Genomic DNA, 21,403 nt, shown 5'->3' on the forward strand with positions numbered 1-21,403 from the left:
TCTCTCTTCCTCCCTCTGTATAATACTTTTAGTAACTCTATACCTCTTCTTAGTTTATACACTACGAATTCTCCTAATAATATTTACACTACACATTGCCCTTAGACACGACATCTCCACTGCTCAAGCTTCACACCCATATAAGAGTGTTGGTACCACTATGCTCTCTTACACTACCTTCTTTGCCTCCACGGATAACGTTCTTTGTCTCTACAGATGTCTCAACGCACCACTCACCTTTTTATCTTCATCAGTGCTATTGTTAATATCGTCCTTCATAAACCCATCTGCTGACAAGTCTACTCCAAAATCTCTGAACACATTTACTTCTTCCATAATCCCTCCCTTAAATGTAATATCTATTTTTCTTTACCTAACTCGTTTGATACCCTCATCACCTTACTCTTATTTATGATCACTTTCAACTTTCTTCCTTTACACACCCTCCCAAACTCGTTCACTAACCTATACAACTTCTCTTCTGAATCTCTCAAAAGCACAGTATCATCAGTATCAACTCCCATCTTGTATTCGATTCCCCATAATTTAATCCCATCCCTCTCCCCAACAACCTAGCATTTACTTCTTTTACAGCCCCATCTATAAATATGTTAAACAGCCATTGTGACATTACACTTCCCTGTCTAAGGCGTACATTAACAATAAACGAGAAATGAACACTTTCCGATGCTGATCAGTATCCCAGAGGGAAACAGAAATATGGAAATAAGAGAGACGTCCCATATGTAAAATATGAAACATAAAATAATAATTTAAAGTTCTCCAGTTTGCCAATAACATCACGCAGCTGTTTATAAACGCCTGAAGTATATATCCTGGACGTCAGGTATTGTAGCAGTCTTTATTACTGTGCACACACTCTGTTCACTTCCCCTGCTGTTCTCATCTCTAATTCGTAGCACAGAAGTTAATCAGAATTAAAACAGTTATGATGGTAAGCTTTTGAAGTGTTTACATTTTACTTTGTCATGAGAAATCACATGAATATATTTTAATAAATCACTTTATTGTGTCCATAAAAACAATATATAACCGCGCGTATGTTTTAGTAGTCAAATTTGTTTACTTGCATGCTTATATACAGTACAGCATATGGGGATGATGAGCTTGAGTATTGCAGGAACGTAACACTGTGAATTCTGGTAAATAAACATATTGCACACAAATTATGTAGGATGCAGCGCTAAACTAGCATAGGTGACAAAATTCATGGAAAAGTAAAGGTAATCAGCTTTGATCCTAAGAGTAGGAAGGCAGCTTTTATTCCTAATATCAAAAAACCTTCACCAGCACCCAGGTACCTCACTTTATGGGGGAAATAAAAGTATGAGGTGACGACCTATAAGTCGTCCATACATGTTTAACAATACATGGGTAACTAATTCTTTGTTCTTACTTTTTATTATATGACTGACTCTTAAAACTTACACACACACACACACACACACACACACACACACACACACACACACACACACACACACACACACACAACAGAACTGCAGGAGGCCAAGAGAGGAATATGATGAGAACAACAGAGCGATGGTGGACACACTGGCTGAGGTGGCACGAAGAGCTCAATCGTACAGAGCAAAGTTACTGGTTATGGGTGATTTCAACCACAGGGAGATCGATTGGGAAAACTTGAAGCCTCATGGGGGCCTCGAAGCATGGAGAACCAAGATGATGGATGTGGTACTGGAAAACCTCATGCATCAACACATCAGGGACACTACCAGAGAGAGAGGGGAGGATGAACCAGCAGGACTGGACCTTGTGTTCACCCCTGAGTAGCTCAGACATTGATGACATCACATATGAGAGGCCCCTCGGAGCTAGTGACCACGTAGTCCTGAGTTTTGATTACATAGTAGAGTTACAAGTAGAGAGGGTAACAGGAGTCGAAGGGGAAAAGCCAAACTATAAAAGGGGGGACTACACTGGTATGAGGAACTTCCTGCGGGAGGTGCAGTGGGACAGAAAGATGGTAGGAAAGTCAGTAAATGAAATGATGGAATATGTAACAACAAAATGCATGGAGGCGAGTCCTTGGTTTACCCGAAGGTGCAGGGAGGCAAAAACTAAGTGCATTAGAGAATGGAAGAGGAATAGAAGGCAAAGGATCCAGGAACACAAGGAGATCAGTCGAAGAGATAGAAACGAAAATGCACAAATAAGTAGGGAGGTCCAGTGACAGTACGAAAATGACATAGCATCGAAAGTCAAGTCTGACCCGAAACTGCTGTTTAGCAACATTAGGAGAAAGACAACAGTCAAAGACCAGGTGATCAGGCTGAGGAAAGAAGGTGGGGAACTCACAAGAAACGATCAAGAGGTATACGAGGAGCTCAACACGAGATTTAAGGAAGTATTCACTGTGGAGACAGGAAGGACTCTGGGAAGACAGGACAGAGGGGGACACCAACAGGGAATAGACCAACAAGTGCTGGATGATATGCACACAACTGAGGAGAATGTGAAGAAGCTGCTAAGTGACCTTGATACCTCAAAGGCAATGGGACCGGACAACATCTCCCCGTGGGTCCTCAGGGAGGGAGCAGATATACTATGTGCCATTAACCACAATCTTCAACACATCCCTTGAAACTGGGTAACTAAAGGAAGTATGGAAGACCGCAAATGTAGTTCCATTTTTAAAAAAAGAGACAGAAAAGAGGCACTAAATTACAGACCAGTGTCACTGACGTGTATAGTATACAAAGTCATGGAGAAGATTATCAGGAGGAGAGTGGTGGAGCACCTGGAGAGGAACAAGAGTATAAACGACAACCAGCACGGATTCATGGAAGGCAAATCCTGTGTCACAAACCTTCTGGAGTTTTATGACAAAGTTACAGAAGTAAGACACGAGAGAGAGGGGTGGGTTGATTGCATTTTCTTGGACTGCAAGAAGGGCTTCAACACAGTTCCTCACAAGAGACTAGTGCAGAAACTAGAGGATCAGGCTCATATAACAGGAAGGGCACTGCATTGGATCAGAGAATACCTGACAGAGAGGCAACAACGAATCATGGTACGGGATGAGGTATCACACTGGGCACCTGTGACGAGCGGGGTCCCACAGCGGTCGGTCCTAGGACCAGTGCTATTTTTGGTGTATGTGAATGACATGATGGAAGGGATAAACTCAGAGATGTCCCTGTTCGCAGTTGATGTGAAGTTAATGAGGAGAATTAAATCAGATGAGGACCAGGAAGGACTTCAAAGAGACATGAACAGGCTGGACACGCGGTCCAGCAACTGGCTTCTTGAATTCAACCCTGCCAAGTGCAAAGTCACGAAGATCGGAGAAGGGCAAAGAAGACCGCAGACACAGTATAAGCTAGGTGGCCAAAGACTGCAAGCCTCTCTTAAGGAGAAAGATCTTGGGGTGACCATAACACCGAGCATGTCTTCGGAGGTACACCTCAACCAGATAACTGTTGCAGCATATGGGCGCCTGGCAAACCTGAGAATAGCGTTCCGATACCTTAGCAAGGAATCGTTCAAGACACTGTACACTCTGTACATCAGACCCATACTGGAGTATGCAGCACCAGTTTGGAGCCCACAAATGGTCAAGCACGTCAAGAAATTATAGAAAGTGTAATGGTTTGCAACAAGGCTAGTTCCGGAGCTCAGGGGTATGTCCTACGAAGAAAGGTTGAGGGACATCGAACTGACGACATTGGAGGAGAGGAGGGTCAGGGGAGATATGATAACGACATGCAAAATACTGCTTGGAATAGATAAGGTGGACAGAGACAGGTTGTTCCAGAGAGGGAACACAGAAACGAGGGGTCACAATTGGAAGCTGAAGACTCAGACGAGTCAGAGGGATGTTAGGAAGTATTTCTTCAGTCATAGAGTCGTCAGGAAGTGGAATAGCCTAGCAAGTGAAGTAGTGGAGGCAGGAACTATACATAGTTTTAAGAAGAGGTATGACAAAACTCAGGAAGCAGAGAGGGAGAGAACCTAGTAGCGATCAGTGAAGAGGCGGGGCCAAGAGCTGAGTCTCGACCCCTGCAACCTAAATTAGGTGAGTACAATTAGGTGAGTACACACACACACACACACACACACACACACACACACACACACACACACACACACACACGCTCACACACACACTCACACACACACACACACACACACACACACACTCACACACACACACACACACACACACACACGCACACACACACACACACACACAACTTCCAACTGTGTCCCCTTGTTACTGTGTCCAATCTCTGGAACTGTGTGTGTGTGTGTGCGTGCGTGTGTGTGTGTGTGTGTGTGTGTGTGTGTGTGTGTGTGTGTGTACTCACCTTACTAGGTGAGTACACACACACACACACACACACACACACACACACACAGACACACACGCACACACACACACACACACACACACACACACACACACACACACACACACACACACACAAACAAGTATGAGGAGTGGCACGAAAGAATCAAAGAGACATCCCCAGACATAATAGCACTCACAGAAACAAAACTCACCAGAATAATAACAGATTCAATCTTTCCATCCGGATATCAAATCTTCAGGAAAGACAGAGGGAGGAGAGGGGGAGGAGGAGTTGCACTGCTCATTAAAAACCAGTGGGGTTTTGAGAAAATGGAAGGAATGGATGGCATGGGCGAAAGGGACTACTTAGTAGGAACAATCCAGTCTGAGGGACATAAGGTGATAATTGCAGTAATGTACAACCCACCACAGAACTGCAGGAAGCCAAGAGAAGAATACGATGAGAGCAACAGAGCAATGATCAACACACTAGCCGAGGTGGCCAGGAGAGCACACATGGGGGGAGCAAAGTTACTAGTTATGGGTGATTTCAATCACAGGGAGATTGACTGGGAAAACCTGGAGCCCCATGGGGGTCCCGAAACATGGAGAGCCAAGATGATGGATGTGGTACTGGAGAACCTCATGCATCAACATGTTAGAGACACTACCAGAGAGAGAGGAGAGGATGAACCAGCAAGGTTGGGCCTTGTATTCACCATGAGTAGTTCGGACATCGAGGGTATCATGTATGAAAGGCCCCTGGGAGCTAGTGATCATGTGGTTCTGTGCTTCGACTACATAGTTGAGCTCCAAGTGGAGAGAGTAGCAGGAATAGGCTGGGAAAAACCAAACTACAAAAGGGGGGAACTACTCAGGCATGAGGAACTTCCTTCAAGACATTCAGTGGGAGAGGGAACTGACAGGAAAACCAGTACAAGAAATGATGGACTATGTAGCAACAAAATGCAAGGAGGCAGAGGAGAGGTTTGTTCCCAAGGGAAACAGAAATAATGGGAAGAACAGAACGAGTCCTTGGTTCACCCAAAGGTGTAGGGAGGCAAAAACTAGGTGTACTAGAGAATGGAAAAGGTACAGAAGACAGAGAACTCAGGAAAATAAATAAATCAGCCGAAGAGCCAGAAACGAATATGCACAGATAAGAAGGGAGGCTCAGAGACAATATGAAATAGACATAGCATCAAAAGTAAAGACTGACCCGAAGCTGTTGTACAGCCACATCAGGAGGAAAACAACAGTCAAGGACCAGGTAATCAGACTGAGGAAGGGTGATGGGGAATTCACAAGAAACGACCGAGAGGTATGTCAGGAGCTCAACACAAGATTTAAAGAGGTATTTACAGTGGAAACCAGTAGGACTCCAAGAAATCAGAACAGGGGGGCACACCAGCAAGTGCTGGATGAGGTACATATAACCAAGGAGGAGGTGAAGAAGCTGCTATGCGAACTTGACACCTCAAAGGCGGTGGGACCAGACAACATCTCTCCATGGGTCCTTAAAGAGGGAGCAGAGATATTGTGTGAGCCATTAACAAAGATCTTTAACACATCATTTGAAACTGGGCAACTCCCTGAGGTATGGAAAATGGCAAATGTAGTCCCAATTTTTAAAAAGGGAGACAGACATGAGGCACTAAACTACAGACCTGTATCACTAACGTGTATAGTATGCAAGGTCATGGAGAAGATCATCAGGATGAGAGTGGTGGGGCACCTGGAAAGAAACAAGTGTATAATTCACAACCAGCACGGTTTCAGGGAAGGAAAATCCTGTGTCACAAACCTACTAGAGTTTTATGACAAGGTGACAGAAGTAAGACAAGAGAGAGAGGGGTGGATCGACTGCGTATTTTTGGACTGCAAGAAGGCTTTCGACACAGTTCCTCACAAGAGGTTACTGCAAAAGCTAGAGGACCAGGCACACATAACAGGAAAGGCACTGCAATGGATCAGAGAATATCTGACAAGGAGGCAACAACGAGTCATGGTACGCGACGAGGTGTCAGAGTGGGCGCCTGTGACAAGCGGGGTTCCACAGGGGTCAGTCCTAGGACCTGTGCTGTTCTTGGTATACGTGAACGACATAACGGAAGGGATAGACTCAGAAGTGTCCTTGTTTGCAGACGATGTGAAGTTAATGAGAAGAATCGAATCGGACGAGGATCAGGCAGGACTACAAAGAGATCTGGACAGGCTACAAGCCTGGTCCAGCAACTGGCTCCTTGAATTTAACCCTGCCAAATGCAAAGTCATGAAGATTGGGGAAGGGCAAAGAAGACCGCAGACACAGTATAGTTTAGATGGCCAAAGACTGCAAACCTCACTCAAGGAAAAAGATCTGGGGGTGAGTATAACACCGAGCATATCTCTTGAGGCGCACATCAATCAGATAACTGCTGCAGCATACGGGCGCCTGGCAAACCTACGGATAGCGTTCCGATACCTCAGTAAGGATTCGTTTAAGACTCTGTACACCATCTACGTCAGGCCCATACTGGAGTATGCAGCACCAGTTTGGAATCCACACCTAGTCAAGCACGTCAAGAAATTAGAGAAAGTGCAAAGGTTTGCAACAAGAATAGTCCCAGAGCTACGGGGATTGTCCTATGAAGAAAGGTTGAGGGAAATCGGCCTGACGACACTGGAGGCCAGGAGGGTCAGGGGAGACATGATAACGACATATAAAATACTGCGCGGAATAGACGAGGTGGACAAAGACGGGATGTTCCAGAGATGGGACACAGACACAAGAGGTCACAATTGGAAGTTGAAGACTCAGATGAATCAAAGGGATGTTAGGAAGTATTTCTTCAGTCATAGAGTAGTCAGGCCGTGGAATAGCCTAGAAAGTGATGTGGTGGAGGCAGGAACCATACATAGTTTTAAGGCGAGGTATGATAGAGCTCATGGGGCAGGGAGAGAGAGGACCTAGTAGCAATCAGCGAAGAGGCGGGGCCAGGAGCTGTGAATCGACCCCTGCAACCACAAATAGGTGAGAACAAATAGGTGAGTACACACACACACACACTTCCAGAGATTGGACACAGTAACAAGGGGACACAGTTGGAAGTTGAAGACACAGATGAATCACAGGGATGTTAGGAAGTATTTCTTCAGCCACAGAGTAGTCAGTAAGTGGAATAGTTTGGGAAGCGATGTAGTGGAGGCAGGATCCATACATAGCTTTAAGCAGAGGTATGATAAAGCTCACGGTTCAGGGAGAGTGACCTAGTAGCGATCAGTGAAGAGGCGGGGCCAGGAGCTCGGACTCGATCCCCGCAACCTCAACTAGGTGAGTACAACTAGGTGAGTACACACACACACACACACACACACACACACACCACAAAATGGTGGCAAACACACCCCACAGAATCTCCCACCAAAAGACTCCACCCGCGACATTCCCAACGCAACTGAGCAACCTATACTACAACCCACTCACTGTTCCCTCTGCCACCAACCCCCATATCACAAACCTCACCCCAACAGCTGTCCCTTATGGGCATTCTGACCCCACCCCCATCAACACAAACCCCACCTACACCACAGCCCCATATAGGCCCCCACCAAGGCTCTCGCTCCCCCAACCCCAATATTCTTGCATGACCACAATGATAGAAAAGAAACTAAAGGTTTGGTACACAAACGCGGATGGAATAACGAATAAACATGAGGAGTGGAATGAAAGAATCAGTGAAAAATCCCCAGACATCATAGCAGTCACAGAAACAAAACTCGCTGAGACAATAACAGACACAATCTTCCCAACAGGATATCAGATCCTGAGGAAAGATAGAAGGAGTAGAGGGGGAGGAGGGGTTGCACTGCTCATAAAACACCAATGGGGATTTGAGGAAATGGAAGGCATGGACATGATTGGAGAAAGAGACTACATTGTAGGTACAATTCAGTCCGGAGAACATAAAGTAGTCATTGGAGTGATGTATAACCCACCACAGAACTGCAGGAGGCCAAGAGAGGAGTACGAAGAAAACAACAGGGTGATGGTGGACACACTGGCTGAGGTGGCAAGAAGAGCTCACTCGAGCAGAGCAAAGTTACTGGTAATGGGCGATTTCAACCACAGGGAGATCGACTGGGAAAACCTGGAGCCACACGGGGGTCCCGAAACATGGAGAGCCAAGATGATGGATGTGGTACTTGAAAACCTCATGCATCAACATGTCAGGGACACAACCAGAGAGAGAGAGGGGAGGATGAGCCAGCAAGACTGGATCTTGTGTTCACCCTGAGCAGTTCAGACATTGAGGACATCACTTACGAGAGGCCCCTTGGAGCTAGCGATCATGTGGTTCTGAGTTTTGACTATATAGTAGAGTTACAAGTGGAGAAGGTAACAGGAACTGAAGGGGACAGGCCAAACTATAAAAGGGGGGACTACACAGGTATGAGAAACTTCCTGCAGGAGGTTCAGTGGGACAGAGAAATGGTAGGAAAATCAGTAAACGAGATGATGGAATATGTGGCAACAAAGTGCAAGGAGGCAGAGGAAAGTTTTGTTCCCAAGGGAAACAGAAATAATAGGAAGACCAAAACGAGTCCTTGGTTTACCCGAAGGTGTAGGGAGGCAAAAACTAAGTGCAACAGAGAATGGAAAAGGTACAGGAGGCATAGGACCCAGGAAAACAAGGAGATTAGTAGAAGAGCCAGAAACGAGTATGCGCAGATAAGGAGGGAGGCCCAGCGACAGTATGAAAACGACATAGCATCGAAAGTCAAATCTGACCCGAAACTGCTGTATAGCCACATTAGGAGGAAGACAACAGTCAAGGACCAGGTGATAAGGCTGAGGAAAGAAGGTGGAGAACTCACAAGAAACGATCAAGAGGTATGTGAGGAGCTCAACACGAGATTTAAGGAAGTATTTACAGTAGAGACAGGAAGGACTCTGGGGGGACAGACCAGATGGGGACACCAGCAAGGAATACACCAACAAGTGTTGGACGACATACATACAGATGAGGAGGAGGTGAAGAAACTGCTAAGGGACATCGATACCTCAAAGGCAATGGGACCGGACAACATCTCTCCGTGGGTCCTTAGAGAGGGAGCAGATATGTTGTGCGTGCCACTTACCACAATCTTCAACACATCCCTGGAAACTGGGCAACTACCTGAGGTATGGAAGACGGCAAATGTAGTTCCCATTTTCAAAAAAGGAGACAGAAAAGAGGCACTAAACTATAGACCTGTGTCATTGACGTGTATAGTATGCAAAATTATGGAGAAGATTATCAGGAGGAGAGTGGTGGAGCACCTGGAACGGAACAGGAGTATAAATGCCAACCAGCATGGATTCACGGAAGGCAAATCCTGTGTCACAAACCTTCTGGAGTTTTATGATAAAATAACAGAAGTAAGACAAGAGAGAGAGGGGTGGGTTGATTGCATCTTCTTGGACTGCAAGAAGGCCTTTGACACAGTTCCTCACAAGAGATTAGTGCAGAAGCTAGAGCATCAGGCGCATATAACAGGAAGGGCACTGCAATGGATCAGAGAATACCTGACAGGGAGGCAACAACGAGTCATGGTACGTAATGATGTATCACAGTGGGCACCTGTGACGAGCGGGGTCCCACAGGGGTCGGTGCTAGGACCAGTGCTATTTTTGGTATATGTGAACGACATGACGGAAGGGTTAGACTCAGAAGTGTCCCTGTTTGCAGATGATGTGAAGTTAATGAGGAGAATTAAATCTGATGAGGACCAGGCAGGACTTCAAAGAGACCTGGACAGACTGGACACCTGGTCCAGCAAATGGCTTCTCGAATTTAATCCTGCCAAATGCAAAGTCATGAAGATAGGGGAAGGGCACAGAAGACCACAGACAGAGTATAGGCTAGGTGGCCAAAGACTGCAAACCTCACTCAAGGAGAAAGATCTTGGGGTGAGTATAACACCGAGCATGTCTCCGGAAGCACACATCAATCAGATAACTGCTGCAGCATATGGGCGCCTGGCAAACCTGAGAACAGAATTCCGATACCTTAGTAAGGAATCATTCAAGACACTGTACACCGTGTATGTCAGGCCCATACTAGAGTATGCAACACCTGTTTGGAACCCGCACTTGATAAAGCACGTCAAGAAACTAGAGAAAGTACAAAGGTTTGCGACAAGGTTAGTTCCAGAGCTAAGGGGAATGTCCTATGAAGAAAGATTAAGGGAAATCGGCCTGACGACACTGGAGGACAGGAGGGTCAGGGGAGACATGATAACGACATATAAAATACTGCGTGGAATAGACAAGGTGGACAAAGACAGGATGTTCCAGGGAGGGGACACAGAAACAAGAGGCCACAATTGGAAGTTGAAGACACAAATGAGTCAGAGAGATATTAGGAAGTATTTCTTCAGTCATAGAGTTGTAAGGCAGTGGAATAGCCTAGAAAATGACGTAGTGGAACCATACACAGTTTTAAGACGAGGTTTGATAAAGCTCATGGAGCGGGGAGAGAGAGGGCCTAGTAGCAACCGGTGAAGAGGCGGGGCCAGGAGCTAGGACTCGACCCCTGCAACCACAAATAGGTGAGTACACCACAAAGTACAGGGAGGCGGTGGAAAAGTTCGTACCAAGGTGAAACAGATATAAAAAGGAAGACCAGATTGAGCTCATGGTTTACCGGGTGTGGAGAGGCCAAAGCCAAGTAAAAGTATGGGAAAAGTATAGAAGGCAGATCCAGGAAAACAAGGAGTTGAGCCGAAGAGCCAGAAATGAATATGCATGAACAAGGAGAAAACCCCAGTGTCAATACGAGAATGACATAGCATCAAAAGCCAAATCTGACACAGGGAACGATCAGGAAATATAAAGAGCTCAGCTCATGATTCAAGGAAGTATTCACAGTGGAGACTGAGAAGCTCCCAGCAAACCGACGTGGTAGGGTGCACCTGCAAGTGCTGGACACACTGCACACAACCGAGGAGAAGGTGAGGTAACTGCTAGGGCAACTAGATACCTCGAAGGCGGTAGGCCCATGTAACATCTCTCCTTGGGTTCATGAAAGAGGGAGTTGATGCACTCTGTGTGCCACTAACAACAATCTTCAATAAATCTATCTAAGCAGGGCAACTGCCTGAGGTGTGGAAGACAACAAATGTTGTCCTGATTTTTAAGAAAGGAGAGAGACAGGCTCTACTAAATTATAAACTAGTGTCGCTGACATGTATTGTATGTAAAGTTATGAAGAAGATTATCAGGAAAATAGCGGAGGATCCCCTAGAAAGTAATGAACTAATTCATGACAACCAGCAAGGCTTCAGGGAAAGGAAATCCTGCGTTACAAACCTATTGGAGTTCTATGAGTAGGTAACAGAAGTAAAACAGGAGATAGAGATAGATAGATAGATAGATAGATAGATAGATAGATAAATAGATAGATAGAAAGATAGATAGAGAGAGAGACAGAGACAGAGGCAGAGACAGAGAGACAGACAAACAGACATACAGAGAGACAGAGACACAGAGACAGAGAGAGAGACAGAGAAAGAAAGAGAGAGAGAGAGAGAGAGAGAGAGAGAGAGAGAGAGAGAGAGAGAGAGAGAGAGAGAGAGAGAGAGAGAGAGAGAGAGAGAGAGAGAGAGAGAGAGAGAGAAATGTCTGGCAATCATGTTTGAGCCGAGGAATGGTAGGTTTACTCCCATTGTTTAGATCAAGTACATTTCACCGACATCAAGGCTCCTCTTTTTTAAGTTCCAGAGAGAAGAAGCATACGCTGAAAAAAAGTTTAATGCGATACATGAATACACTTGCAAGCATGAAATATCTCTTAAATAAAAAAAAGTATGACAAAACAACCCTATGTATATTTTCTGAGAGCCTCGTTAAGTCTTGACTTATATGTGTCATGCTGGCACAGCTCAGTGTGGTGTTTATTGCTGGTGTCTTCATGCTGCCCGCTGCCTCTCCTGCCAAGGATCAGTTACATGGCATGTCTCAGCCTGCACATTCCGGTGAGAACAACCATCTGTAGTATGCCCCATCAAATTCACTAGTTTTTAACCTAATGATTTGTGACTTACTGTTCAAGGTGTTAAAAATTTTTTTAATTGTCAATCATTTCTGTCTGTTTGCTGCACACAATTCACCCATTTCTGTGTTCAACTCTGCTTTGTGCATTTCAGCTGTCTTCTGTTTTCAGTATACATCGCATAACGTCTAATACCGTATAAATTAAATCATCAGTTCTGACTGAAGTTTATGAATTAGTCCTCTATAATTATTTTCTGAACGTGCTTATGTTAACATAAATTTAAATATTTTATTATACCTCTTTATTTGCTTTTATTATTCCTATACACAAGTACTGTGATACTCTTTCAGCATTTTAAACTCATTCTAAATTAGATGTGTACTGACCTTCCCATATTAAATACTTCAACTTCACTTACATTTATCTACTGAGGGTTATCTCAGATGGAGGAAGACATATACAGTCACTCTATCATTGGTGTTTTTTTTTGTCTTTATGTGGGTACTCACCTTTCATTGATATGTGTTCTTATACATACATATGTGACATACATGCATACATACATGCATACATACATACATATATATATATATATATATATATATATATATATATATATATATATATATGTGTGTGTGTGTGTGTGTGTGTGTGTGTGTGTGTGTGTGTGTGTGTGCAAACAATCGCACACGGGCGAGCATAACTATGCAGGACAAGCCACGGGAGGGGGGTGGAAATCTTCAGCCCAAGCACTTTCACACTTGTCAGTGAGTCATCAGGAGCTGTGCAATGTTGCAAGGGAGCAACCAAAGCAGGGAGAGAGGTCTCAGAGTAGGTGTCACCAGCCACGGTTACCCTTAGACACTACTCTGAGATCTCTTTCCCTGCTTTGGTTGCTCCCTTGCAATATCAGCTCCTGATGACGCACTGAGAAGTGTGAAAGTACTTGAACTAAAGATTTCCACCCTCCCGTGGCTTATCCTGCATATATATATATATATATATATATATATATATATATATATATATATATATATATATATATATATATATATATATATATACATATATATACAGCAGTCCCTCGTTGTTCGTAATTAATCCGTTCTTGGAGCCGTTACTATAAACGAAATTTACGATTTACGAATCAATTTTCCCCATAAGAAATAATGTAAATACAATTAATCCGTTCCTGACACCCAGAAGTATTAAAACAAAAAAAATTTAACATGAAATATGCATGTAGTACATAAACAATACAATGGGAAATGATGAATGAAACATTAACAGCATAACACTTACCTTTATTGGAGATTCTTCTTAGTGTATGGGAGACTGGAGGAGGAGAGAGAGTGGATTGTTTATAGTTTGGAAGGGGAATCCCCTTCCATTAACACCTCAGGTACCATTTGCTTTTCTGGGGTTGCTTCTCTTCTCTGTTTCTTAATGCCACTAGGACCACCTTGAGAGTCACCGGAGTCCTGTCTCACAAAATAACTGTGGAGAGAGCTCTGTTACTGGCGTCTCTTTAACACTTCCCTAAAATGGCCCAAGACTTTGTCACTGTACATGTTGCTAACCTGGCTTGCAACAACCTTGTTAGGGTGATGTTTCTCCATAAAGCTTTCCATCTTACCCCACATAGTAAAAGTCTCTTTAATTTCTGAAGAAGGCACCTTCTTCCATCTCTCTTCCTCCTCCTCTGCAGCAAGATTCTGAGCTGCGATGTGTTGCTCTTCCTGCTGAAGCTCTTGCAGCTCCTCAGTGGTGAGCTCTTCATTGTGGTCTTCCACCAATTCTTCCACATCCTCCAAACTCACATCCAACCCCATGGAACTCCCCAGTGCCACAATAGATTTTACAACAGACATAGGCTCATTAGGGTCAGACCCAAATTCTTCATAATCCCTCTTGTCGACACAATCTGGCCACAATTTTCTCCAGGCAGAGTTCAAAGTCCTGGTAGTCACTCCCTCCCAAGCCATACCTATAAGGGTTATGCAGTGGAGGATGCTGAAGTGTTCTCTCCAAAATTCTCTTAGGGTCAAGTGAGTGTCTGTGGTCACAGTCAAGCACCTGTGAAACATTGCTTTTGTGTAGAGTTTTTTAAAGTTTGCAATAACCTGCTGGTCCATGGGTTGGAGGAGAGGAGTGGTATTCGGGGGCAAGAACTTTACTGTGATGAACCCAAACTCCTCGAAAATTAGGTCATCCAAGTTTGGAGGATGAGCAGGTGCATTGTCCATTACTAGCAGGCACTTGAGATCCAATTTCTTTTCCAGGAGATACTCCTTCACACTAGGGCCAAACACTTCATTGAACCACTCGACGAAAATTTCCCTCGTGACCCATGCCTTACTATTAGATTTCCAAAACACACACAATTTACTCTTCATAACATTGTTTTTCCTGAACACTCTGGGATTTTCAGAATGGTACACTAGTAATGACTTCACTTTGAAATCCCCACTAGCATTAGCACAGAACATAAGCGTCAGCCTGTCTTTCATAGGCTTGTGTCCTGGCATTGCCTTTTCCTCGTGTGTATTGAAGGTCCTCTTTGACATTTTCTTCCAAAAGAGGCCTGTTTCGTCACAATTGAACACTTGTTCAGGTTTCAGTCCTTCAGCCTCTATGTACTCCTGGAATTCATGCACATATTTTTCAGCCGCCTTGTTGTCCGAACTGGCAGCCTCACCATGCCTTACCACACTGTGTATGCCAGTACGGTTCTTAAATCTCTCAAACCAGCCTTTGCTGGCCTTAAATTCACTCACTTCACCACTATTTGCAGGCAATTTCTTTACCAAATCTTCATGCAACTGCCTAGCCTTTTCACAAATAAACGAAGTCATAAGAGTATCTCCTGCTAATTGTTTCTCATTTATCCACACCAATAATAACTTCTCAACCTCTTCCAGTACTGGTGATCTCATTTTTGTCAGCATAGTTACTCCCTTTGCAACAACAGCATCCTTTATTTCATTTTTCTTGGCCACTATGGAACATAAGGTTGTGTAGGGTTTCTTATACATCCTGGACAGTTCGGCCACACTTGTACCACTTTCATATTGTTCAATGATGGTTTTCTTAAATTCAATCGTATTTCTCACCTTCTTTACCACAGGCTTGGCACTAGGAGCTTTCTTTGGAGCCATGGTAGATTATTTAGTACTTGCAAGCACTAAAATAACTGGAATATTATGAAATATTTCGCTGGAGCACGTGAGGGGACCTTCGCTCACTGGTGAACAATGCCAGACTGGCTGCCGCCCTGGCTCACGCCGTGGGTACGCATCCCGGACGAACTACGACTCGCGAGTCAACCTATGAAAAGCGAGTCCATGTTTATACGAAAATACCTCTATGATTGGCGAATTTTACGATTGCCGGGAACTACGAAAAGCGGAGGACCACTGTATATAACAATACTGCGACTAGCCGAGGATTCGAACCCACGTCGTTTTGGCCCCCCTCATAGTGAGCGAAAATCACACATGAAGCTCTAACTCACAGGACCATGCAATCCTACAATAACCAAGCACTTGGAAGAGCTAGGTGTTTTATTTTGATCTGAGGACATACGTTGGTGTGGGTGCTTCCGAGCAGTCGCAGTGTTGTTATTCATTCAGTACCACTCGTTTGTAGTTACAGTAACATAAAATACTGCTCGTGGAGGCTAGTTCACCAAACGGGAAGTAGAATGAAATTAGTTTAGGGGCACCCACATCCACACCGTATATAGGAATATTTAGGAATATATTTAGGAATATATGAAGAGACACTTCTGAGTACCCCAGGGAGCCTTCCAGAATCCCAGAGAGCAAACAGTACATTCGTTTCTTTTCTTTTATCAATTAAGGGGTTACAGAGAATAATAGGAATCTATATGTATTTTATCCACTGTGAAGCGTATTTTCTCAAGTCACATGACCTGTTCTAGGCGACTAGAAGAAGCTTGGGGCTGGCTATTTTATTTTCTTCTCTCTCTCTCTCTCTCTCTCTCTCTCTCTCTCTGTATATATATATATATATATATATATATATATATATATATATATATATATATATATATATATATATATATATATATATATGTATATATATGTACAGGTGCTCAGATAAAACTAATTACCCACAGAATTCGGTGGTTACGGGGTTGGCGACACCACACTTGACAGTTCGCTCAAGTCTCAAATGACAGGAGACTCAACAGCTCACAGCGAGTCACGTGAGTAGAAGCCGCTGTAACTGTGAAGGTACTGAACGTAAGGACGACCACAAAACGTTTAAAATACTTAATACGGGAAGTACAAAAAAAATTATGATATATGTTAACAAGCATCAACGATGCAGCAACTTAATTAATTATAATTAATTAGGATCAACTGAATAGTTGAATAGTTTCTGAAAACACTGAATTAAAAGACAGTTAGACATAGTTATACTATAAAAGTCTGCATATTTTCAATGCCTACACACAAATACGACTTCACACACACACACACACACACACACGCACACACACACACACACACACACACACACACACACACACACACACACACACACACACACACACACACACACACACACACACACACACACATACACACACACACCAGGGGTGGGTCGATAGCATTTTCTTGGACTGCAAAAAGGCCTTCGATACAGTTTCTCACAAGAGATTAGTGCAGAAGCTAGAGGATCAGATGAGTATAACAGGAAAGGCACTGCAGTGAATCAGAGAATACATGACAAGGAGGCAACAATGAGTCATGGTACGTGATGATGTATCAAAGTGGGCGCCAGTGACGAGCGGGGTCCCACAGGAGTCAGTGAAAGGACCAGTGCTATTCTTGGTATATGTAAATGACTGATGGAAGGGATAGACTCAGAAGTGTCCTTATTTGCAGATGATGTGAAATTAATGAGGAGAATTAAATCAGATGAGGACCAAACAGGTCTACAAAGAGACCTGGAAAGGGTGGGCGCGTGGTCCAGCAACTGGCTCCTAAAATTTAACCCCGCCAAATGCAAAGTCATGAAGATCGGGGAAGGGCAAAGAAGACCGCAGACAAAGTATAGGCTAGGTGGCCTAAGACTGCAAACCTCACTCAAGGAGAAAGATCTGGGGGTGAGTATAATACCGAGCACGTTGCCGGAAGCCCACATTAACCAAATAACTGCTGTGGCATATGGGCTCCTGGCAAACCTGAGAATAGCGTTCCGATACCTCAGTGAGGAATCGTTCATGACTCTATACTCAGTGCACGTCAGGAACATCCTGGAGTATGCAGCACCAGTTTGAAACCCATACCTAGTCAAGCAGGTAAAGAAATTAGAGAAAGTGCAAAGGTTTGCAACAAGGCTGGTTCCAGAGATAAGGGGAATTTCCTACGAAGAAAAGTTAAGGGAAATCGGTCTGACGAAACTGGAGGACAGGAGGGTTAGGGGAGACATGATAACGACATACAAAATTCTGCGTGGAATAGACAAGGTGGACAGAGACAGGATGTTCCAGAGAGGGAACACAGAAACAAGGGGTCACTCTTGGAAGTTGAAGACTCAGATTAGTCAAAGGGATGTTAGAAAGTATTTCTTCAGTCATAGAGTTGTCAGGAAGTGGAATAGTCTAGCAAGTGATGTAGTGGAGGCAAGAACCATACATAGCTTTAAGACGAGGTATGGCAAAGCTCAGGGAGCAGAGAGAGGACCTAGTAGCTGTCAATGAAGAGGCTGGGCCAGTAAATGAGTCTCGACCCCTGTAACCACAATTAGGTGAGTACACACACTCACACATGGACAGGATGTTCAACATACAGGAAACTAGTTCATTAGGGTAAATCTTAAAGTTAAAAACAGGGGAAATGAAGGGATATTAGTTAATACTTCTTTACATTAGAATCATCACAAAGAGGAACGATTTAGACAGCTAAATCGTAAAAGTAGGATCATAATGCTTTAAGAATGAGCACAAAAGAGCTCATGAAGACAGGAGCCTGCATTTTGCTCAGTTTGTAAGCCAAAACAAAGATCTGAGATTTGATTCATGTAACTACAAATATGCAATTACTTAGTCAACAGTCGCGAGGCAATACCATGAACATCGGAAAATAAGGTGTAGAAATGATACATGAAAAATCTTTGCTTCTCATTTGTTTTACTGCAGATGTGCGCAGTGCCCTGGTCAACACAGGAATGATGGGCTCCAAAGTTAAATCCAGTGTCGCTGGATCTCCAAAACAAAGTCGTAGGTTATCTCAAGTTTTGTTTATTTGGATGTAGGACTGTGATTTTGGCATAAATAGCAACGCTCTTCTTGCTGATTAAGGCAAGTGATAATTTGTGTTTGCAATAATTTCGCAAAAATCATTCTGAACCTAACGAAAAATAATATATTTCACTGTGTTTGTTTATTATTAAATTATTGTAAACTTATCTAAAACATATTTAGTTGGAGTAGGCTGAATTAAATTGCGCTTGTTATAATAAGGTTAGGTAACTTTTCGAAGATTCTTTTGGTACAAAATTATTAATTTTTACATTAACACAAATGCTAAAAAATATATCTCTGAAAGTATAAGAAAAAATATTAGAAAGGACTTAATTTTAAATGAGATATTGCTAATCGACCAATTTTACCTATTAGGCACGTGATTCTTGTAGGATTTGGTGGTCCTGTGGGTGAGAGCATCATGTGATTGTCGCTCACCATGAGACGGGCAGTGTTGTTATTGATACTATCTATCTATCTACATATATATCTATATATATATATATATATATATATATATATATATATATATATATATATCTATATATACATATATATATATATATATATGTATATATATATATATATATATATATATACATTATATATATGCATATATATATATATATATATGTATATGTATATATATACATATATATATATATATATGTATATATAATATACATATATGTATATATATAATATATATATGTATATATATATATATATATATATATATATATATATATATATATATATATATATATATATATATATATATATATATATATATATATATATATATATATATATATATATATATATATATATATATATATATACATATAGGCGTGTGTGTGTGTGAATACATACACTTTGATATTGATTATATCAGACCTACAGGGAACCAACCAGGGAAGCAACACTCTGTCAACTGAAAAGATGTTGCCAGACCATCCATGATACCAACAGTTGCGTTAGTGATCACAGCTATTCCTAGACAGGTGAAGTGTTCTCTCTCTTTTTTCTCTCTCTTTCTCTCTCTCTCTCTCACACACACACAAACATACACATGCACTAACACCCTCACGGAAACACACACATCGACACACACACACACACACACACACACACACACACACACACACACACACACACACACACACACACACACATTTTTACATTTTATAATAAAATATACATAACACCAGGTATAGTTTCAATGAAATCTTCAAGAACAACTTTGTCTAGTCTATTCACATGATATTTTGAAGAAAATTGGCTTCAGGTCTGTACACATTTTTTTTGTTTTTGCTTTTAGAAGTTTCTCTTCATACTGACCTACTGAGATATAATTCCAACGTAGCATTTCTTGGAGATAATTCCCATTTATTACCTATTTTGCTCTTATAGTTGTTACATACTCTTCTTCTATGTTTTTTTATTATTTGTATCTTTGTTTCTCAGTCTGCAGTTTATTTTTTTTACATTTGACCTACAAATTATTTCTTACTTTTTCTATTTAATTTCAGGATCTTGATGATGACTAAATATTTCAGCGATAAATGGATGTCTAAGTTTAATAAATGATTTAAAAGAAAGAAAAAGTAGTTTTTTTTCTCCCTTCTTTTATTAAGACTTTTAATATCAAAGTTGTATTTAAAAATCTTGATACAGTAAAAAAAAACTTTTGATGAAGATTTTCCACCAAATGCTGACAGATGAGTCTTTAAGATTCTTTGTAAAATTTGCGATAAAGTTAATTACTATCAAACTGGTAAAAGTCTTGAACTGAGTTTAAAACAACATAAATATAGCACTAAATGGAGGGTCTGCAGTTACTATACTAACATGTCGCGATAAGGCATCTGCGACTACATTTGACTTGCCAGGTAAGTGTTCAAAGGTGGGATTGAACTCTTGGATAGTCAAGGTCCATCTGGCTAACCTTCCAGTAGGTTGTTTGTTCTGGAATAAAGGTATCAGTGGAGCATGGTCTGCCAAGACATGAACAGAGTACTGATAAATAATGTCTCGGAAGTGCTTTAAAGACCATACTATTGCTAAAGCTTCTTGCTCAGTTACTGTATAATTACGTTCAGCCTTCGTAAGGACTCGACTAGCAAATGCAACTGCGTTGTACTTGCCATCAGTCTTCTGAGCTAGTACGGCACCTATGCCAATAGAACTAGCATCAGTTGTCAGATAGAAGGGGTTAGAAAAATCTGGAAATTTAAAAATTGGAGCAGATGTTAGCTTTTCTTTTAGAGTTTGGAATGCTCTTTCTTGATGGAAGGTCCAAACAAAAGGAGCATCTTTCTTAAGCAACTCAGTTAGAGGAGCAGCTATGGAAGAACAATTGGCAATGAAAGACCTATAAAAACCTGCTAAGTCCACAAAGGATCTTACGGCATCAGCAGTTTTGGGAGTTGGAAAATTTAGTACTGCAGTTACTTTACTTTGGTCAGTCGTAACCCCTCTAGGAGTGACTACGTGACCAAGAAACTTAATTTCTGATCTGAAAAATTGACATTTAGACAGTTTGATCTTTAAATTGGCTTCTTCAAGCTTACCAAGTACTACATCAAGTCTTTTCAAGTGTGTATCCACGTCTTTAGACATGACGATTACGTCATCTAAGTACACCATAAGTGCATTACCTAGGTCCTCTCTCTCTCTGCTTCCTGAGCTGTATCATACCTCTTCTTAAAACTATGTATGGTTCCTGCCTCCACTGCTTCACTTGCTAGGCTATTCCACTTCCTGACAACT

The 21,403-nt window shown here is 42.3% G+C and overlaps 2 protein-coding genes across 5 annotated transcripts in view; one reads left to right on the forward strand and one right to left on the reverse strand.

Moving 5' to 3' along the window:
• Positions 1–15,527, reverse strand: part of LOC128691625 (uncharacterized) — a 29,159-nt gene extending 13,632 nt beyond the window's left edge. For both annotated transcript variants that reach the window (XM_053780461.2, XM_053780460.2), the window contains exon 1: positions 15,468–15,527. In XM_053780461.2, coding sequence (XP_053636436.2) covers positions 15,468–15,512 — 45 coding nt within the window. In that variant the 5' untranslated portion in view covers positions 15,513–15,527. The remainder of the gene's footprint in view (positions 1–15,467) is intronic.
• Positions 818–20,238, forward strand: LOC128691626 (uncharacterized). 3 transcript variants are annotated; one of them, XR_011392430.1, is made up of 6 exons: positions 818–955; positions 12,241–12,334; positions 16,496–16,585; positions 18,527–18,688; positions 19,535–19,635; positions 20,164–20,238. XR_011392430.1 is itself a non-coding variant. In XM_053780462.2 (6 exons), exons 1-5 carry the CDS (start codon positions 950–952, stop codon positions 19,592–19,594), a joined length of 339 nt encoding a protein of 112 aa, XP_053636437.2. In that variant the 5' UTR covers positions 818–949; the 3' UTR covers positions 19,595–19,635; positions 20,164–20,238. The 3 variants fall into 3 exon arrangements, 1 of the variants encoding a protein (XP_053636437.2); XR_011392429.1 differs by having other exon boundaries at positions 18,527–18,607; XM_053780462.2 differs by having other exon boundaries at positions 18,527–18,607; positions 19,527–19,635.
• Positions 20,239–21,403: the final 1,165 nt, after the last annotated feature.

Source organism: Cherax quadricarinatus, chromosome 26, assembly GCF_038502225.1.
Source record: "Cherax quadricarinatus isolate ZL_2023a chromosome 26, ASM3850222v1, whole genome shotgun sequence".
NCBI classification, from domain to species: domain Eukaryota; kingdom Metazoa; phylum Arthropoda; class Malacostraca; order Decapoda; family Parastacidae; genus Cherax; species Cherax quadricarinatus.